A 15,755-nucleotide genomic window follows, 5' to 3' on the forward strand; every position below is an offset into this window, starting at 1 on the left:
ACTCATTTTTCAAAATATCGATGGCATAGAATCAATCACAAAGTGTTAAAAGGTATCAGATATTTTAATTTTGTAAAAGATTAAGAAATTACAATTGCAGTATTCAAATTTTGTTTCTGTTCACGGCTGTATACGCTATGTGTTGGACAAACTATATTGTGTGAATGTGGAAGATTCATTTAGTAGAATTTAGTTCTCATAGAGCTCGTCAGATGGCGTTGTCATGCACAGAGATTTAATTTCCTATCTGTAGAATGATAGTTAGTGGACTATGTTACTAAACGGATTCCGTTAGCCAAGTCTGCCACTCTTTTCCTATCGGGCGAAGCCGGTGGAGTCAAGAGTCTTACTTGTCAAGGTTTTGTAGCCAGTAATTTAAACTAATATAATTATTTTATAGAAATTAACGTCAATTGGTGGTGTATGCAGGTGAAGTAAAATAGGCAAGATGTGGCCTTCAATATTGGACATAGCCAAAACGAATCCATTCGGAACTCCTTTCGTGACAGCTAAATGTCAGGGCCAGAAAGAACTTACACAAGCGCTCGTTAGAAATCGTCATATTGCAGCTGCCTCTGTATCATCAGGCGGTTAGTAATTTGTTAAATAACTTTTATGTATAGCTGGAGTAATTTAATTAACATTGATTCAATAGTTTTTGGCTTTGGACAGATACATAACTACTCTACCTTAACGATAATTATAGATTATTGACCCCTATTTATTGAGAATTAATTTTTCTTCTTTGTAATGGAAGAAAGTATTGACAATATTTCAAAAGAATTTCAAATCAATAATCGTTATTACATAATCCAAAATATTGTTCCTAGTATTCTATAGAATTGTTACTAGTGTCTTGTGATTTAGATAAATTTTCAAGATAAATTTGTACATCTAAGTTAATTGCCTTCTAGTAGTTTTAGATATTAATTAAGTTAATGTCTCAGCGTTAACAATTACTTTATTGCAAATTATGGTAAATTTGTTAATTCAGTTATCATGAAAAAAATTATATAATGGATATAGATTTGGCCGCATGGTGAGTTATGTCGTTATCGATTCATATGCATATTTCTGTTTTCTTTTCTTTTTTTATAGGTTTTTTTTTAGTGAAACTAGCATTTTTGAGACTCTCGAATATTGTTTAATACAAGATATTGACTTAAAATGATTTAATAAGAAGTTATTCACATTCGATTATTGTTAGTAATGCGAAGAGTTGCATAAGAAGCAGCCATTTTGTCGAAAATTATGCGTGCAAATCTCGTCTTCATAGCCTTGCTTGACATTAGAATAAAAATAATAGTGTACGTTAGTACGGTGACCGCGACCGAGAACATAATTATCCTACTGTACTTGAAAAGTTTATTATTAGATTAGATCAAGGTAACAAGATCGTTCATACCAATTCTGAAATACTGCCAAATTCGAATTCCACGCGCACTTTCTAACGGTTTACTTATGATAGTTTTTTAAATTGTCGATTAAATAAAAATTAATATAACATATTTGGATTATAATAGATTTCTTTGTATTTTAGATAGCTGTGAATTTGGATCAAATAAATACTTTATGCTATGTGGCTTGGGTGGTATTTTGTCATGTGGTATCACTCATACTATGGTTACTCCCTTGGATTTGGTAAAATGCCGTATTCAAGTAGACCCTGCAAAGTACAAATCAGTTTTCAATGGATTCAGAGTAAGCAAATTATCTCATTGATATTATTTCATTGTCCCAAGCAGCGCGATCGCTCTGTTTCGATTTTATGTCAAAAAGTCCCAGTATATATGAACGCTACGGTCGACTAACGGTTTTTTATATTTCATTGTTATCTTCTCAATAATTTTTATTGAACAAAACTTGAAATATTTATGAACTAATAGTACGCATATATAATAATATATATGTATTTCATAAAGTGACAAATATGACGAGCGCTATCGCGCTGTTTGGGATTTTTCGACCCTATTTTTTCAATGACCCCTGGGACTCAAATGGTTATACTTATTCTTGTTTATTTATAAATAAGAGATTAATTTTGGACATTTTATTATTCAGGTAACTATGGCTGAAGATGGAACTCGAGGCCTGGCTAAAGGATGGGCTCCAACATTCTTTGGTTACTCCATCCAAGGAATGTTCAAATTTGGACTTTATGAAGTGTTTAAAGTATATTATTCAGCTCTTGCTGGAGAGGAAAAGGCATACGAGTATAGAACAACTTTGTATCTAATTTCATCAGCATCTGCAGAATTTTTTGCTGATATTGGTCTAGCTCCTTTTGAAGCTTCTAAAGTAAGTATAAATTATATTTGCATTTATGATATATGTAACTGTTTTAACACCTAAAATAAGAATATGTCACATCTTATATCATGTATTGTAAATTTCTTTAAACATTTGTAACATAGCATGAATTGTAATGCACAAAACATATTTGCTATGTTTATAGGTGAAGATTCAAACTACACCAGGATTTGCAAATACTTTAAGGGAAGCTATGCCAAAGATATATCGTGAAGAAGGTATTAGTGGTTTCTATAAAGGGTTGGTACCTTTGTGGCTTCGTCAGATTCCATACACGATGATGAAGTTTGCTTGCTTTGAACGTACTCTTGAGCTCCTGTACAAGTATGTAGTTCCCAAACCAAGGCAAGAATGTACAAAAAATGAACAGTTGGTTGTTACTTTTGCTGCGGGATATATTGCTGGTGTATTTTGTGCAATTGTATCTCATCCTGCTGATTCTGTAAGTATACTTCTTATACGCGTACATTTTTATTTCTAGCTGCATCTAATTTAATAATTTAATCGACTTACATATTTGTAACACAGGTTGTATCAAAATTGAATCAAGAAAAAGGAGCATCAGCTGTCGATGTTCTGAAAAAGATGGGCTTGACTGGAGTATGGAAAGGTCTTGGTCCACGTATTGTTATGATTGGTACTTTAACAGGAGCACAATGGTTCATTTATGATGCAGTTAAAGTATGGCTCCGAATGCCCCGCCCACCACCACCAGAAATGCCAGAATCCCTCAAGAAGAAGTATGGATTAGCTTAATTATCAGATGTCAACAATATTTTTAATTGAATCAATTATAGTTAAAGAAAAAGAGCATAGATAAATTACCTTATTCCTTCACAGTACACATTGTCGAACAATGTTTTGCCATACATTTCAAGTATTTATTCTGTAATACAGATATCAGTGCAGGTCATCACTGCCCCCAAATTAGATATAACAATGTGCTACAAATTATAGTAACTTGCTACCAGTTTTATGATTACAAAAAGGGTAGCACATTTATAAAACTCTGACAGTGACAGTGAGTTACCTGTTGTAACTAGAAACTGTTACTTTGTATATAGAATGATCACCGTAAATAAATAATCTGTGATCTGATAAATAATAATAATCTATAATTTTGCCCTTTTCCTTGTATATATACCTTGATTTATACAGTATAAACCGCACTAAGAGATATACATTAAATATTTATTTCTTTTATTAAAATCTTCCAAATATAATCTATATATTTTACGATTATATACAAGTTTTGTATAAACATAAATACATCTATAGAAAAAATATAGCACATATATTTAATGCAATTTGTACTTGCAATTGTATATACATACGTATATATAGTACATATAAACGAAATATGTAATTACAATTATGGAACATCAAGCAAAAAATACATTTTAATCTGCTTTCTATAAATAAGTTTTTCCGATTATGACTGAAACATAACATTTTGTTCTGCTTTAATAAGTATATCTTTAAACTAAATCTATTAAAATTCAATAAATTTTTTTAAAATGATAAAATTCATTTAATGCTTCAAGTTACTCTTATAAGTATCTAAGTATAAAAAGCTAGACATAAATTTTATTGTCACGTTTGCATAACTATGTAAAAACTTGAGTAGCATCATATACAAAATTAAAGATATATATATATATATATATATATATATATATATATATATATATATATATATATATATATATATATATATATATATATATATATATATATATATATATATATATATATATATATATATATATATATATATATATATATATATATATATATATATATATATATATATATATATATATATATATATATATATATATATATATATATATATATATATATATATATATATATATATATATATATATATATATATATATATATATATATATATATATATATATATATATATATATATATATATATATATATATATATATATATATATATATATATATATATATATATATATATATATATATATATATATATATATATATATATATATATATATATATATATATATATATATATATATATATATATATATATATATATATATATATATATATATATATATATATATATAGAGAGAGAGAGAGAGAGAGAGAGAGAGAGTTGTTAACAAATAAGTACTAATTCTTTAGTAAGTCTTGATATTTACTTATTTTGTATATAAAAACTGATCTGTTTTAAGATGTAATCGATATTAAAAATATTGTCCATTTAATTTAAAAAATTTTTTAAAATAGCATAAGTACAAAGTATGAAATAAGTGTAACAGAAGTAAAAAGTAGTTTCAAATTTAGTTACTGTATACTTTGTAGAACCAATTCGAATTTGATTTAATACTATGTATATGCTTATAAACGTAATATAACTTATAACTGCTTGGCAAAATTACATGTATTATCTCGAATACATTTCTTTTTCTAAGTATGTTCTGGCATCTTGTATAGTTGCAAAAATCTTAAACGTAAGTGTTCCATGTAAATACAAGTCACATTTTTTTATAGTTTCAAAAATGGGAGTTCTACAACTTACAAGATAAAAGTGTACATCAATTTGTTGAAATTCTTTCATTACTGAATTTAACGTAATTACGCCGCTAGAGTCAATATAACTTAATGCGCTCGTATCCATTATTACACATCGTAATTCTTGTTTGTCTTCTGAATCTTCTGTGTCCATATAAATACCCTTTTCCCTTAACTTAGTTTTATGTTCTATAATTTTTGTTGGATTCACTCCAATTAATTTATACAATTCTGTCTTGAAATGACTAGTGTTTGCAAAGTTTAAAGTTCCGCAATAATGAACAATTTTCATTCCTGGAATTTCTATTGCCTAAAAATGATTCAAATATGCTAAGTATAGATACATCTTTTGATTTAAAAAATATTATTAGTTATAAAAAATAATATACCGCTTTGAATCTACTGATATCCAAATACAAATCTGTATTTGGTATGTATCCCAATAAACAAATATAAGGACTAAGACTTTGCAATAAAATAATTGCAAGTGATATTATTATTCCAGCTAGCAAACCAATATCAATGTTTACTATTATGACGGTCAAGAATGTTGCAATCCAAATTAGTGCATCACATTTATTTAATTTCCAGAATTTTATAAGCTGGTTAGCTTGTTGAAACATTCCCTTTAAAGCTACCTAAAGAAAAGAATTAAATATTATGAAACTGTTAATGATATCGAAATTTGATATGAGCATTTTTTTATAAGTGGATTTTGTAGGTAGATTTCAAAACATTTATACTTACAACAATAATCGATGCGAGAACGCATCTTGGCAAAGGTTCGAAAAATGGGCCAATCCATAAAAGGATTGTAAGCAATATTATACATGATACAACACTAGCTATTTGTGTCCGACCACCAACAGTTTGCTGAATTAAAGATCTACTTAAAGATGCTGACACTGGCATACATGAAAAAAAGGATCCTGTTATGTTACTCAAACCCTAAAATTACATTTTAAAAATATACATAGTGTAATAATTTATATGATTTTAAAATAATATTAAAGGGTTTTTTCTATTACCATAGCAAGAAGTTCTTGATTTGAATTAATTTTATAATTCAATTTTTGTGCAAATATCAAAGCCATTGATATGGTAATAGTATAGGAAACCATAGTTATAGCAATACTGTCTGTTGCTACTAGATGTAAGAGTTGAAATGTTGGAACTGTTGGTGCTGGTAATCTATTAATTTAAAAGATTAAAAGACCTTAATTATATTGACGAAAAATAATCAAATTAAAAATGGACATTAAACATACCCTGTAGGAATATCACCCACAACTTGAATATTATACATGGTAGGAAAACAAAAATATTTTGAAATTAAAGTTCCACTCACAACTGCAATCAATTCGATTGGAATTGGAATGCTGCACTTTTTGCTTGCCCAGGGCTAATATTAAAATAACAATAGAATTATTATTTATAGATCTTGAAACAAAAATATTCTAACGATTAAAAATTACCTTTAAAAATTCATTATTAAGTACAAGACCAGCGATTGTTATTGCTGATATAAGTAAAGCAGCTAAATTTGTATTTTGTATTCCTCTAAAAATATCTACCAATGTCTGAAATATTTTATAATTTAATTTATATATTTCTAATTAATTTGTTTATTTTTAGATAGTGTTTGATATTTTATACATACAAAAATGAACTTGAAATATCCTTTTTGTCTTGGTATTTTCAAACCAAATAGGTCTTTAATTTGAGATATTAAAACACAGACTGCTGCACCAGTTGTAAAACTATTCACTAATGGATCACTAAGCAATGTGCTTATAATACCCAGACGAAATATATACATTATAATCTGAAAAAGGTAATTATTATGTCATTGTTGCAAGATATAAAATGAATCTACAAAATTTTACCTGAAATATTCCAACCATGAGTGTAACTGCTGTTGCAACTTGCATTGGTGTATAGGAATATTCTCCAGGCAAATTGGGCAATGTAGTTGTAGCATTTGGATTTGTAATATCATTGTGTGATACCGAATAAGATGCCACTGTTTTCCCAGTCATCAAGCAAACCACAGCGAATGTTCCTGATGAGTGCCAATAATGATTCATTGTTCTAGCTTGTCTAATAAGTTCTTATTAAAAGGAGATATTTGTAATATTTCTGTAATAGAAGTAGTATTTTACAAAGCTTGTATGCATCAAGTGTAAAACACTAAAGGGATCTTGTTTTTAATAAAATATTTAATGATTGTTCCGAATTTATTAAACTATCAAAATTAAAATACATTTTTTCTTACCCATGGACACATGTCTAGATGTGCCAAAGAAAAAATACACTAAGACAGGAAAGAATGCCATATATATTCCAACTACAGGAGGTACGTTCCCCAAAAGTGCATAAGCCATGCCTTGAGGAATATGCATGATTGCTACAGTCAAACCAGAAATTATATCAGGCATTATACTTTCTTTCCAATTGTAATCTCTCAGCCAATGTATTGAGGGAATTGCAGATGTAAGACATGATCTCCAGTTTCTATGTTTTAAATCACATATTGCATCTTGGAAGCCTATAAGAAAACTACCATTTTACATATGATATTTATATATTAATAATAAAGTAATGAAATTTTATTGTTTACACACAAAGCCCTTTTGGTTTTTCATAATGACAATCTTCATTTAAACTTTCTTGTTCATATACAGGTCTTTCTAAATGTACTTGTAAGAATGCATCATGCTTCTCCATATTGATAACAATTAATATAGAGGCTTATGAACTTTGCTCAAGAGGAATTACTCAAAACTTGATTTGTTATCTATTATTTTTTACCTTACTGATATCTACGTAGAACTGTAACAAATAACACACAATGTTAGTGTTTCAATATCTCAAATAAAATTTGATCATGGCTAAATTAAGATACTAAATATTATTATCATTATCTTATAAAAAAAAAATAACAAATTCATTTATTATATAAAACAAATATAAAATTTTTATTATATAATAATACTTAAGGAAAGGATAATTTCTTATATTATTGAATAGAATACAACATATATTTTCAATGTTCATAACATAATTACTTGAATTTTTATTCTCAAATTTTTTAATTAACCTTCAATTAATTTAAAATATATTTTTTTAATGATTATTTTATTTCATTAGTACTTCGAATATTTTATATTTTTGTTTACCTGTCGTGTTGTTGTATTCCTTTGTAAAATTATTTGACTGCAAAGAAATTATAAAATTTGTATTTTAGTATAGTTACAAGAACTATCCTTATTCTTTTCGTTTCAAGACACTGGTCTAAATCTATAACTAAATTAACTTGATGTGTATTGCGCAAACATATAAATACGCTATAATCGAATCACATCATATTTATCACGTGACTGAGCAAACTAAATATGGTGGGGATAAAATAAGTACATGAACAGTAGTTAGTGATAGTTTATATTTGCAGTTTTATATTGTTGGGAAAAAATATTATTTATCATAATTTAACATTTAATTTTCATTAATATATAAATGTATATATATACACACACACACACGCACACACACATACATGTATATCCAAATTTGAACCGGTAATTAAATTTAATTGTGAACAATAAAAGAATTACAAAATAATATGAATATCAAAACATTAACATTACTTATTTCTCATATTTTAATATGATTTTTTTACAAATTTGAATTAAAAAAATTACTTTTAGCCATCTTTTAGTATTAATAATAATGACTCATATTAAGAGACATTCGTACGAAAAATTTGATTTATAAACTTCCTCTTTTGTTACTCTTACAATATTTTGTACTTACCTACATTACACGATTATAATTACATGAAAATTACAATAAAATATGTATATATTAAAATGTTACTAATATCAATTGTATCTACAATGTAAATACCTAGTGTACAATAAAAATGAAATGTATTTATATATACATATTCTATTTTAAACACATATACGTATGCTATATTTTTCTATAAAGCATATACCTGAATTTTCGTAAAGATACATGAATATTTCAAACACTACACAATTCATATATTTATTAAATTAATATTTACCTATTCAATTATCTATAGCGAAGAAAATGATAGCGAAATATCCCTATGTTATATGCAAATATTTATCATATTTATGTCTCTTTTTATTTTGAAAAACTATGGTTTTATTATGGTACTTTTCTTAGCGGTCATCGAGTGATTTGAAAATGCAAATCAAGCTGCTTCGTCGTTACTTCCACTAAGTATACGTGTGTTGTGATAATTCCGTTTTGTTCCGTATCCTCCTGAATGTTGAGTTTCGTACATTTTTCGATTTTCTAGATAACGACGATAATTATTTTCACGCTTCCTTCGTTGTTCTTCCGCTTGTTGCCTTAATTTTTCTGGATTCATGTGTGTCGTCACCATATGCCTCGTCAACGAACTCATGAATTTATAGGTGATGCCACATACGTCGCAAGAAAGTATTTCCTCGTTCGCCCCTTGCTAAAATGTGGAAATATAAGAAATACCATACATTATAATTAAATTACTACTTTTAAAAGAGTTGAGAACACCTATAATTGTATAATTTAAGATATTTCAACTCCTATTATATTATATAAATTCCTTAATTTTACGTAGTACGTACAAGTTGCAGAAAATATGAGAGAAATGGCAAAAAGTATATGGAAACATTTCTTTTTCTTACGAGACCCGAACAATTTAAACACTAAGATCGTATTGATCATACGTACTTGTTGATGTACCATCATATGTCTCTGCAAATTGTTCAATCTGTTGAACTCTCGACCACAAACCTCACAGTCAAATTTCTTATCAGGATCATGATATTTTTTATGTAGACTCAGATCAGTTGCATGTAAGAATGACTTATGACATACATCGCATGTGTGGGTCCGCTGATCACCAGCCAAATGTGACTGCTCGTGTTTAACCAGACTAGCTTTATCTACGAAGCGGCGACCGCAGTAAATGCACGGAAGAGGTCGAGATTGTGAATTATGAAGTGTCAAGTGACGACGTAGAGCGGTAGATGTTGGAAAGTTTTTATGACACTCGAGGCACTGAAATGGTCGGTCACCAGTATGAGTCTTTCTATGTCGAGCTAAAGAATTTTGATCTGGATATCTGAAATGCGAATAAAAAAATTGATCATTATTATTATAACTAATAAAACAAATTTAATTTATATAAAGAATTACCTTTTAGGACATAAATCGCACGGGAAATTTCTGGTTGTAATATCTTCTTCCCGAGCGTGTTTCAGTCTATTGTGTCGAAGTAATTGGAACGACGTTTTAAAGCTTTTATTACAAATATCACACTTTAAGTTATCCGTTGTTGGTATAATAACTTGAGTTCTTTTTTGTCCATGTTCATCCTCGGATATTATCAGAGATATAGTCACAGTATTATCTTCGTTATCTAGCTCAGCAGCAGATATTACAGAATTCTGAAAAGTAACACTGATGAAAATAGGAAAATGATTTTGATATTGCACGTTTTAGAATTTACCAAATATAGAATTATTAGAATATTATTAGAAATATTAGAATTATTATTAGAATTTATCAAATACCTGTTTATTATTATGAATAGATTTGAGTTCACTATCTGGCATAGAGTAAGATTCTTCGTCTACTTGTCTAGCATTCTGGTCAGATTTCATTTGTGATTCTTTGCCCTCATAACCATCACTGATTTCTGCAATAGCATAATGTCCATCTTCAGTCAAATACACTGGCTGTAAAGTACCAGTTTCATCTTTGAAATATAATTGACCATCCTCATCTTCATGTAAAAATATTTGATCCTAAAATTTAAAATGGATGAAAATTTAATGAAAATTTATTTAATAAATGAAAAACAAAGAAATAAGTTTAAACATTCAGTTTTTAAATTAATACCTGAGAATTTTCTTTCTCCTGGTTTTGATTGGTATCTGAATTAATTGTTTCCCATACTTGCTCTTCATTTTCTATTATTGCAGTATCATAATACTGTTCACTATCATCTACTGTTTGTGCAACATACAATGTTTCTATATTATCTGCTTCATAATAAATTGTTCCTCCAATTGGTATAGTATGTTCGTCAAGCTGTTCCACCTAAAAATAAAACTATTACTTTTATACAAACAATAGCAACTATGTATAATGAAATAATTTGGTAATACAAACCTTGATATAATGAGTATCCGACAGTTTATCTGCCTGAAATGTTTTTACTGAACTTTGCTTCTTTGTACCAAGAACAGTGTATAATAGATTATTCTCAACATTTTTCACAATCTCATGACTTACATTATTATCAATATTTTCGTCGCTATTCACATTATTTTTAAACTCTAGGCTTAATTTAGATTTCTCTACTTTGTCTGAAGATTCTACATTATCCCTGGATTCTGTTTTATTTGTTTGTAATGGTAAAGAGGTTGTTTGATTATTTACATATTTTTTATCACTGCTTGATATTCTTTGACTTTGTAAAGATTCTGTGTGATTTAATACATTAGAACTCTGTCCAAACTTCAGTTCATACTCTTCTTCTTCCATATCTTCGTCTTGCCAATCTTCATCTACATCATATGCTATAACTTGCTTATTACTACTTTTATCATATTGTTCTTTCTTTTCATGTTCATTATCAGTATGTGTCTTAAATATAGAACTATCTTCGTCAAAAGCATAGACTTCCATCTCTGGTTTAATTTTCCCATTATTATTTTCAATAAGAATAATGTCATCCTGTGGTGATTCTTCTTTGTCCTCTTCTATTTCTTCTATTATTTCTATAATTTCTTCTATTTCTGTTTCTACAGAATCTTCTGTAGTTTCTGATTCTACTATAATGTTTTCTTCTGTGATTGCATGCTTCAATACTTCCATCACATCTTTGTCATCGTTAATATCTATTGTATCCAATATTTCATGTGACAGTTCCATAATAGATTTGGTTCTAAATTCTGATGTCCAAAAAGTGGCGCTTAAAAAAACATATCATTTACATTTATTGTATATATCATAGTATCTCAAAAAGAAAACAACCTACTTAAATTGTTATTTAATTATCTCTAAACTGACTTTTATCTAAAACCAAACATAAGTATTTATAATCATTAAAATCACATCAAAATGTAACAATATAAAACATGAAAAATTAAGCTTTATATTTAATAAATGATCTGTTTATTAAAGTAAAAATAATAATATAATCGATAATACTTTAAATATATGCTTCTTACTTTTCGAGCATATATTTATTATATATGTAATAATATATATAATCGATATATATGACACATATCCTAAAAAGCATAGCATTTACTTTACAATTTTTAACAATTAGGACATACCTTTTTTATAGAGTGCATAAATATATTGCCTTATACATTGCAAAATATATACTTTATTATTCTTTAAGTTTTCTGTATATATAAAAGACATATCTATCAAAACTGTAATATTATATACATCTTTTTCAATCACATAGTGAAATAAAGTACAAACAATATTAAAGAATCATATCGAAGGAAAAATATAAATGCGATTGTGTCCTTCACGTCTATTCGCTTTTAAATTGATTTTCACAGCATTTGGATATTCTGTATCATGCGTGATTATGCATGTACTTGTTACACGTATACATTCTTTAATATAATATTATGTTAAAAAAAAAAAGAAAAGGTTTGTAGACGAAGATCGGTCAAAACATTGAAATAAGCATTAGCATTTTATATGTGACAAGAGGTACGCGGTTCACCAGTCGGTACGAATATGTCTTGTATTTATCAACGGATAGCAAAATGGCTACAAAACGGCAACGATTATCTGTTCGAAAAAGGTATATGCTAATATATTAAAATGTGAAAAATCTCATTTAAGAAACGAACAAATATTTGTATAGTTTTATTCACTCTACCTGTGTCAAATAGTTGAAATGTGTAAGCGATGAGGGGAAAAATTGTTTTGCTCGGTCGATACGCGCCAATGTAATATTTCTCTCTATACTTTCCCCAGTAAGCAAGTGACGCCACCTTAAACATCGCACAGATACATCTTTATCTTTGTCAAAATAGGTTGCCTTCGTTGTATTCGTAAATAGGCTGATCTGAACATTATGAGCAGAATATGTCTTTTGATTGGGCAACTATTGTTGGGGAAATATTCACAAAAATTTTCAAAACCTCAAGAATAATTGGAAAGTATGTATCATTTCTTAAATGTCTAGTTATATTTTATAGCATAGAATATATTTTTTAGCGTATATTGCGTACTATAAGTATATTATATAGTGTACTGTACTATATATTTTAACTATACTATACTACATATACAATATTAACTAATTATTAGACATTTATGTCTGTGATCTAATACTACTGTACTATAATAAAAAATATAAATGTATTATAACATATTTTATCCCACATTTGTAACATATTTTCTGTAGGCTTTTTCCCCTGTAAAAAAGGGAATATGTATATAAAATTTTTAAAGAAATTTACTTTCCCTGAAAACTTTAAATTGTTTTATAAGAACTACAAAAAACTAGATAAAGCTTTTAAAATGATATATGGAATTTTGTATATAAATTAAGCAAAGGTAAATGTTTGGTATAAAAGTTTGATATATGCATATGTTCTGAAATAAGACATATGGAAGTACGTGCAGAAAACAGGCATTTTATAAAAATATATTTTTTAATGATATTTATTCAATATCGTTTTAAAATTGACGTTTTATTTATCCTCATATACATATGTTGTATTTATAATAAAATTTTGTTAAACGCAAAGTATCATTTATTATATACATACATTGACTTTATATTTTAGATGATTAACTTTGATAATGTTAAAGAAACGAAAACTTAATATAGAAACTGTATAGTTTGTAATTGTCAAATTTGGATCATAATGTTAATCGTTGTATTACGTTTTAAAATCAAGGAAATGACTAAACAATACTAGTTTGATCATCGAATGAAAACCTGATAAATAAAGATTTATACATTTTGTGTATATGATGTAACAAAGTAAAAAAAAAATAATAGTACCTTGGTAGCGAATTGAAAGTTGATTTAATAAACGCGCAAGATATGTGAATCTTATTGTACAAGTGTAGTGTTTATTAAAACCCACCATCGTGAAGGTTACTTATCATATCGAATAATCAGATCTTTTTTATATTGCAAAAATGTGGTTTTATTTCTTGCTTGCTATTTTTACGACATTTAATTTTGCGATGGCCTCGTCCAGCTTTGATTTTGGAGATACCTTAGCATTGATCATTGGATTGATTATTGGAATCATTGGATTTTTTGCCTGTATGGGTGCTTATGCACGGCATCGAAATCGTATGGAAGCAATAGCATAATTATTATAAGCACTTCACAACTCCATTAATCGTAAGTATATAATCTCTCTAATCCTTTGTTGTAAATTATGAACAATCACTAAAAAGATATTTTAATAAAAGTTGTTTGATCCTGTAATTATTCATAACTATACCGCGCATTTTTATGCTTTTATTTATTTTATTTTATATATTGTACAAAAATATAAAAGATATTCAAAATAAAATACTCCTTATAATATTTAAGAAATGAAAGAAATTTCTATTTAGGTCCTATTTTTGTGGTTCGTAAATACCCATAGTTTATTCATAATACACACAATTAGTTATTTTGTCAAATTACTTATTTAAATCATTTAATAATTTTTATTTCAATATGATCTTCTTGTCTTCTAATAAAATAATAAATAACTCTTTTTGCTTTATATAGTGAATTGTTTTATTTCATTGATTTTGCATGATTCATTAGTAACGTATTTCATTTAAATTGCAGGCTATTCAATACATATAAAATTAATGAAGAAAATGCCTGAAGTGACTGTTTTGAATATGTTTGATAATATAAAATTTATATAAAGATTGCTTCAAAACTAACAGAAATTAAAAGTTTTTTATCATGAAATTTCTATAATTTAATCAATATAAATATAAGTTAACATCTTTGTTGCCACAAACTATTTTTATATCTACTATACTATTATTGTAAGATAATTATTAAACAAATGTAAATAAAAATGGTAATGATATGTAGATATCATGATTAAAACAATCATTTGTTAAAGATATACTATTTTCTAATTTTCTTTATAATCTTTGCAATAGATGATTTAAATTTAACAGAACTCACATAAAAGAATTTCAATAAATTTATAATTTAATATGTTTAGAATTAGTTATGTGACATAGAAAAATATTGTTTAAAAATATAGTACATGCAATACTAATTAAAAAAGTTGTGTTGTTGTCTACATAATATATTCATAAATTTCACAAATATACAATGTATTAATTAACATCACAAACTACATTTTGATGTAAGTACTTCTCAAGTAAGGAATGGAAGATAATATTATTCTGAGTTGAATCTAAATTATTTCAGGTTTCTTTGTATTAATTTCTATATATCTCTATTAGTTACAACTTTTTCTCCATACAGTGAATGGTTTAAATTAATTTTGTTTTTTTTTGCAATCTATTGAATGCTGATGCATATCTAATCAGTCTTTACAAAATTTCTTATAGAATTTCACACAACATAGATTACATAAGTTTTAAAGCATGTATGAACTTATACACTAGTTAGCACAGGAAAAGCTCTTCGATTATTTTTGTCTAAACTTTTTTCATATTTTTCATTTTTATTACAAGCAAGGTAGTTAAACACTAGTACAAGATATTTTAGAACGTAATTAAACCTTCCTGTAATAGTTACATACAATTCTTTTAAAAAGCTTTTTTTATATGCTCTAATTAGTGAGCTTCAAATTTTTGTACAGTGTAATTTTAAGGATAATTTAT

At 27.1% G+C, this 15,755-nt stretch overlaps 3 protein-coding genes and 1 long non-coding RNA gene across 12 annotated transcripts; 2 read left to right on the plus strand and 2 right to left on the minus strand.

Moving 5' to 3' along the window:
- The first annotated feature begins 207 nt into the window (after nt 1-207).
- On the plus strand, nt 208-3,415 carry LOC100746517 (phosphate carrier protein, mitochondrial). 2 transcript variants are annotated; one of them, XM_003493613.4, is made up of 6 exons: nt 208-358; nt 430-590; nt 1,541-1,701; nt 2,062-2,298; nt 2,456-2,752; nt 2,839-3,415. In XM_003493613.4, exons 2-6 carry the CDS (start codon nt 449-451, stop codon nt 3,064-3,066), a joined length of 1,065 nt encoding a protein of 354 aa, XP_003493661.1. In that variant the 5' UTR covers nt 208-358; nt 430-448; the 3' UTR covers nt 3,067-3,415. The 2 variants fall into 2 exon arrangements, with proteins under 2 accessions (XP_003493661.1, XP_012247292.1); XM_012391869.3 differs by lacking the exons at nt 208-358; nt 430-590 and adding an exon at nt 1,239-1,386.
- A 1,210-nt stretch (nt 3,416-4,625) lies between these two features.
- On the minus strand, nt 4,626-8,234 carry LOC100746832 (prestin). 4 transcript variants are annotated; one of them, XM_012391859.3, is made up of 11 exons: nt 8,048-8,234; nt 7,680-7,700; nt 7,144-7,416; nt 6,755-6,930; nt 6,529-6,693; nt 6,344-6,448; nt 6,137-6,270; nt 5,897-6,059; nt 5,616-5,816; nt 5,258-5,506; nt 4,626-5,178 (listed from the first exon to the last, which is right to left on the minus strand). In XM_012391859.3, the coding sequence occupies exons 3-11, from the start codon at nt 7,304-7,306 to the stop codon at nt 4,741-4,743; spliced, it is 1,794 nt and encodes a 597-aa protein (XP_012247282.1). In that variant the 5' UTR covers nt 7,307-7,416; nt 7,680-7,700; nt 8,048-8,234; the 3' UTR covers nt 4,626-4,740. The 4 variants fall into 4 exon arrangements, with proteins under 4 accessions (XP_012247282.1, XP_003493664.1, XP_024227017.1 ...); XM_003493616.4 differs by having other exon boundaries at nt 7,493-7,700; XM_024371249.2 differs by lacking the exons at nt 7,680-7,700; nt 8,048-8,234 and adding an exon at nt 7,489-7,630.
- Nucleotides 8,235-8,876: 642 nt separating this feature from the next.
- LOC100746634 (zinc finger protein 62-like) lies at nt 8,877-12,949 on the minus strand. Of its 5 annotated transcripts, none has more exons than XM_012391856.3 (7): nt 12,802-12,949; nt 11,061-11,865; nt 10,788-10,988; nt 10,460-10,693; nt 10,083-10,333; nt 9,762-10,008; nt 8,877-9,363 (listed from the first exon to the last, which is right to left on the minus strand). In XM_012391856.3, the coding sequence occupies exons 2-7, from the start codon at nt 11,823-11,825 to the stop codon at nt 9,091-9,093; spliced, it is 1,971 nt and encodes a 656-aa protein (XP_012247279.1). In that variant the 5' UTR covers nt 11,826-11,865; nt 12,802-12,949; the 3' UTR covers nt 8,877-9,090. The 5 variants fall into 5 exon arrangements, with proteins under 5 accessions (XP_012247279.1, XP_012247278.1, XP_012247276.1 ...); XM_012391855.3 differs by having other exon boundaries at nt 9,678-10,008; XM_012391853.3 differs by having other exon boundaries at nt 9,615-10,008.
- Nucleotides 12,950-13,720: 771 nt separating this feature from the next.
- LOC100746948 lies at nt 13,721-15,022 on the plus strand. Its single transcript, XR_135766.4, has 2 exons — nt 13,721-14,289; nt 14,731-15,022. It is a non-coding gene; the product is annotated as an uncharacterized LOC100746948 (long non-coding RNA).
- Nucleotides 15,023-15,755: the final 733 nt, after the last annotated feature.

This window comes from Bombus impatiens, unplaced genomic scaffold (genome assembly GCF_000188095.3).
Source record: "Bombus impatiens unplaced genomic scaffold, BIMP_2.2 scf_1274, whole genome shotgun sequence".
Classification (NCBI taxonomy): domain Eukaryota; kingdom Metazoa; phylum Arthropoda; class Insecta; order Hymenoptera; family Apidae; genus Bombus; species Bombus impatiens.

What these genes read in the sequence shown, in the direction of transcription:
- LOC100746517 (XM_003493613.4), top strand. Translation starts at nt 449, where the DNA reads ATGTGGCCTTCAATATTGGACATAGCCAAAACGAATCCATTCGGAACT. An exon ending in TGCCTCTGTATCATCAGGCG is followed by an intron (nt 591 to 1,540) that starts GTTAGTAATTTG and finishes TTTGTATTTTAG; the next exon opens with ATAGCTGTGAATTTGGATCA. An exon ending in CTCCTTTTGAAGCTTCTAAA is followed by an intron (nt 2,299 to 2,455) that starts GTAAGTATAAAT and finishes CTATGTTTATAG; the next exon opens with GTGAAGATTCAAACTACACC.
- LOC100746832 (XM_003493616.4), bottom strand. Translation starts at nt 7,595, where the DNA reads ATGGAGAAGCATGATGCATTCTTACAAGTACATTTAGAAAGACCTGTA. An exon ending in ATCTAGACATGTGTCCATGG is followed by an intron (nt 6,931 to 7,143) that starts GTAAGAAAAAAT and finishes GGCACTCATCAG; the next exon opens with GAACATTCGCTGTGGTTTGC. An exon ending in TTAATAATGAATTTTTAAAG is followed by an intron (nt 6,271 to 6,343) that starts GTAATTTTTAAT and finishes TTTTAATATTAG; the next exon opens with CCCTGGGCAAGCAAAAAGTG.
- LOC100746634 (XM_012391853.3), bottom strand. Translation starts at nt 11,825, where the DNA reads ATGGAACTGTCACATGAAATATTGGATACAATAGATATTAACGATGAC. An exon ending in AGGAGAAAGAAAATTCTCAG is followed by an intron (nt 10,694 to 10,787) that starts GTATTAATTTAA and finishes TTTAAATTTTAG; the next exon opens with GATCAAATATTTTTACATGA. An exon ending in ATATGATGGTACATCAACAA is followed by an intron (nt 9,364 to 9,614) that starts GTACGTATGATC and finishes TCCACATTTTAG; the next exon opens with CAAGGGGCGAACGAGGAAAT.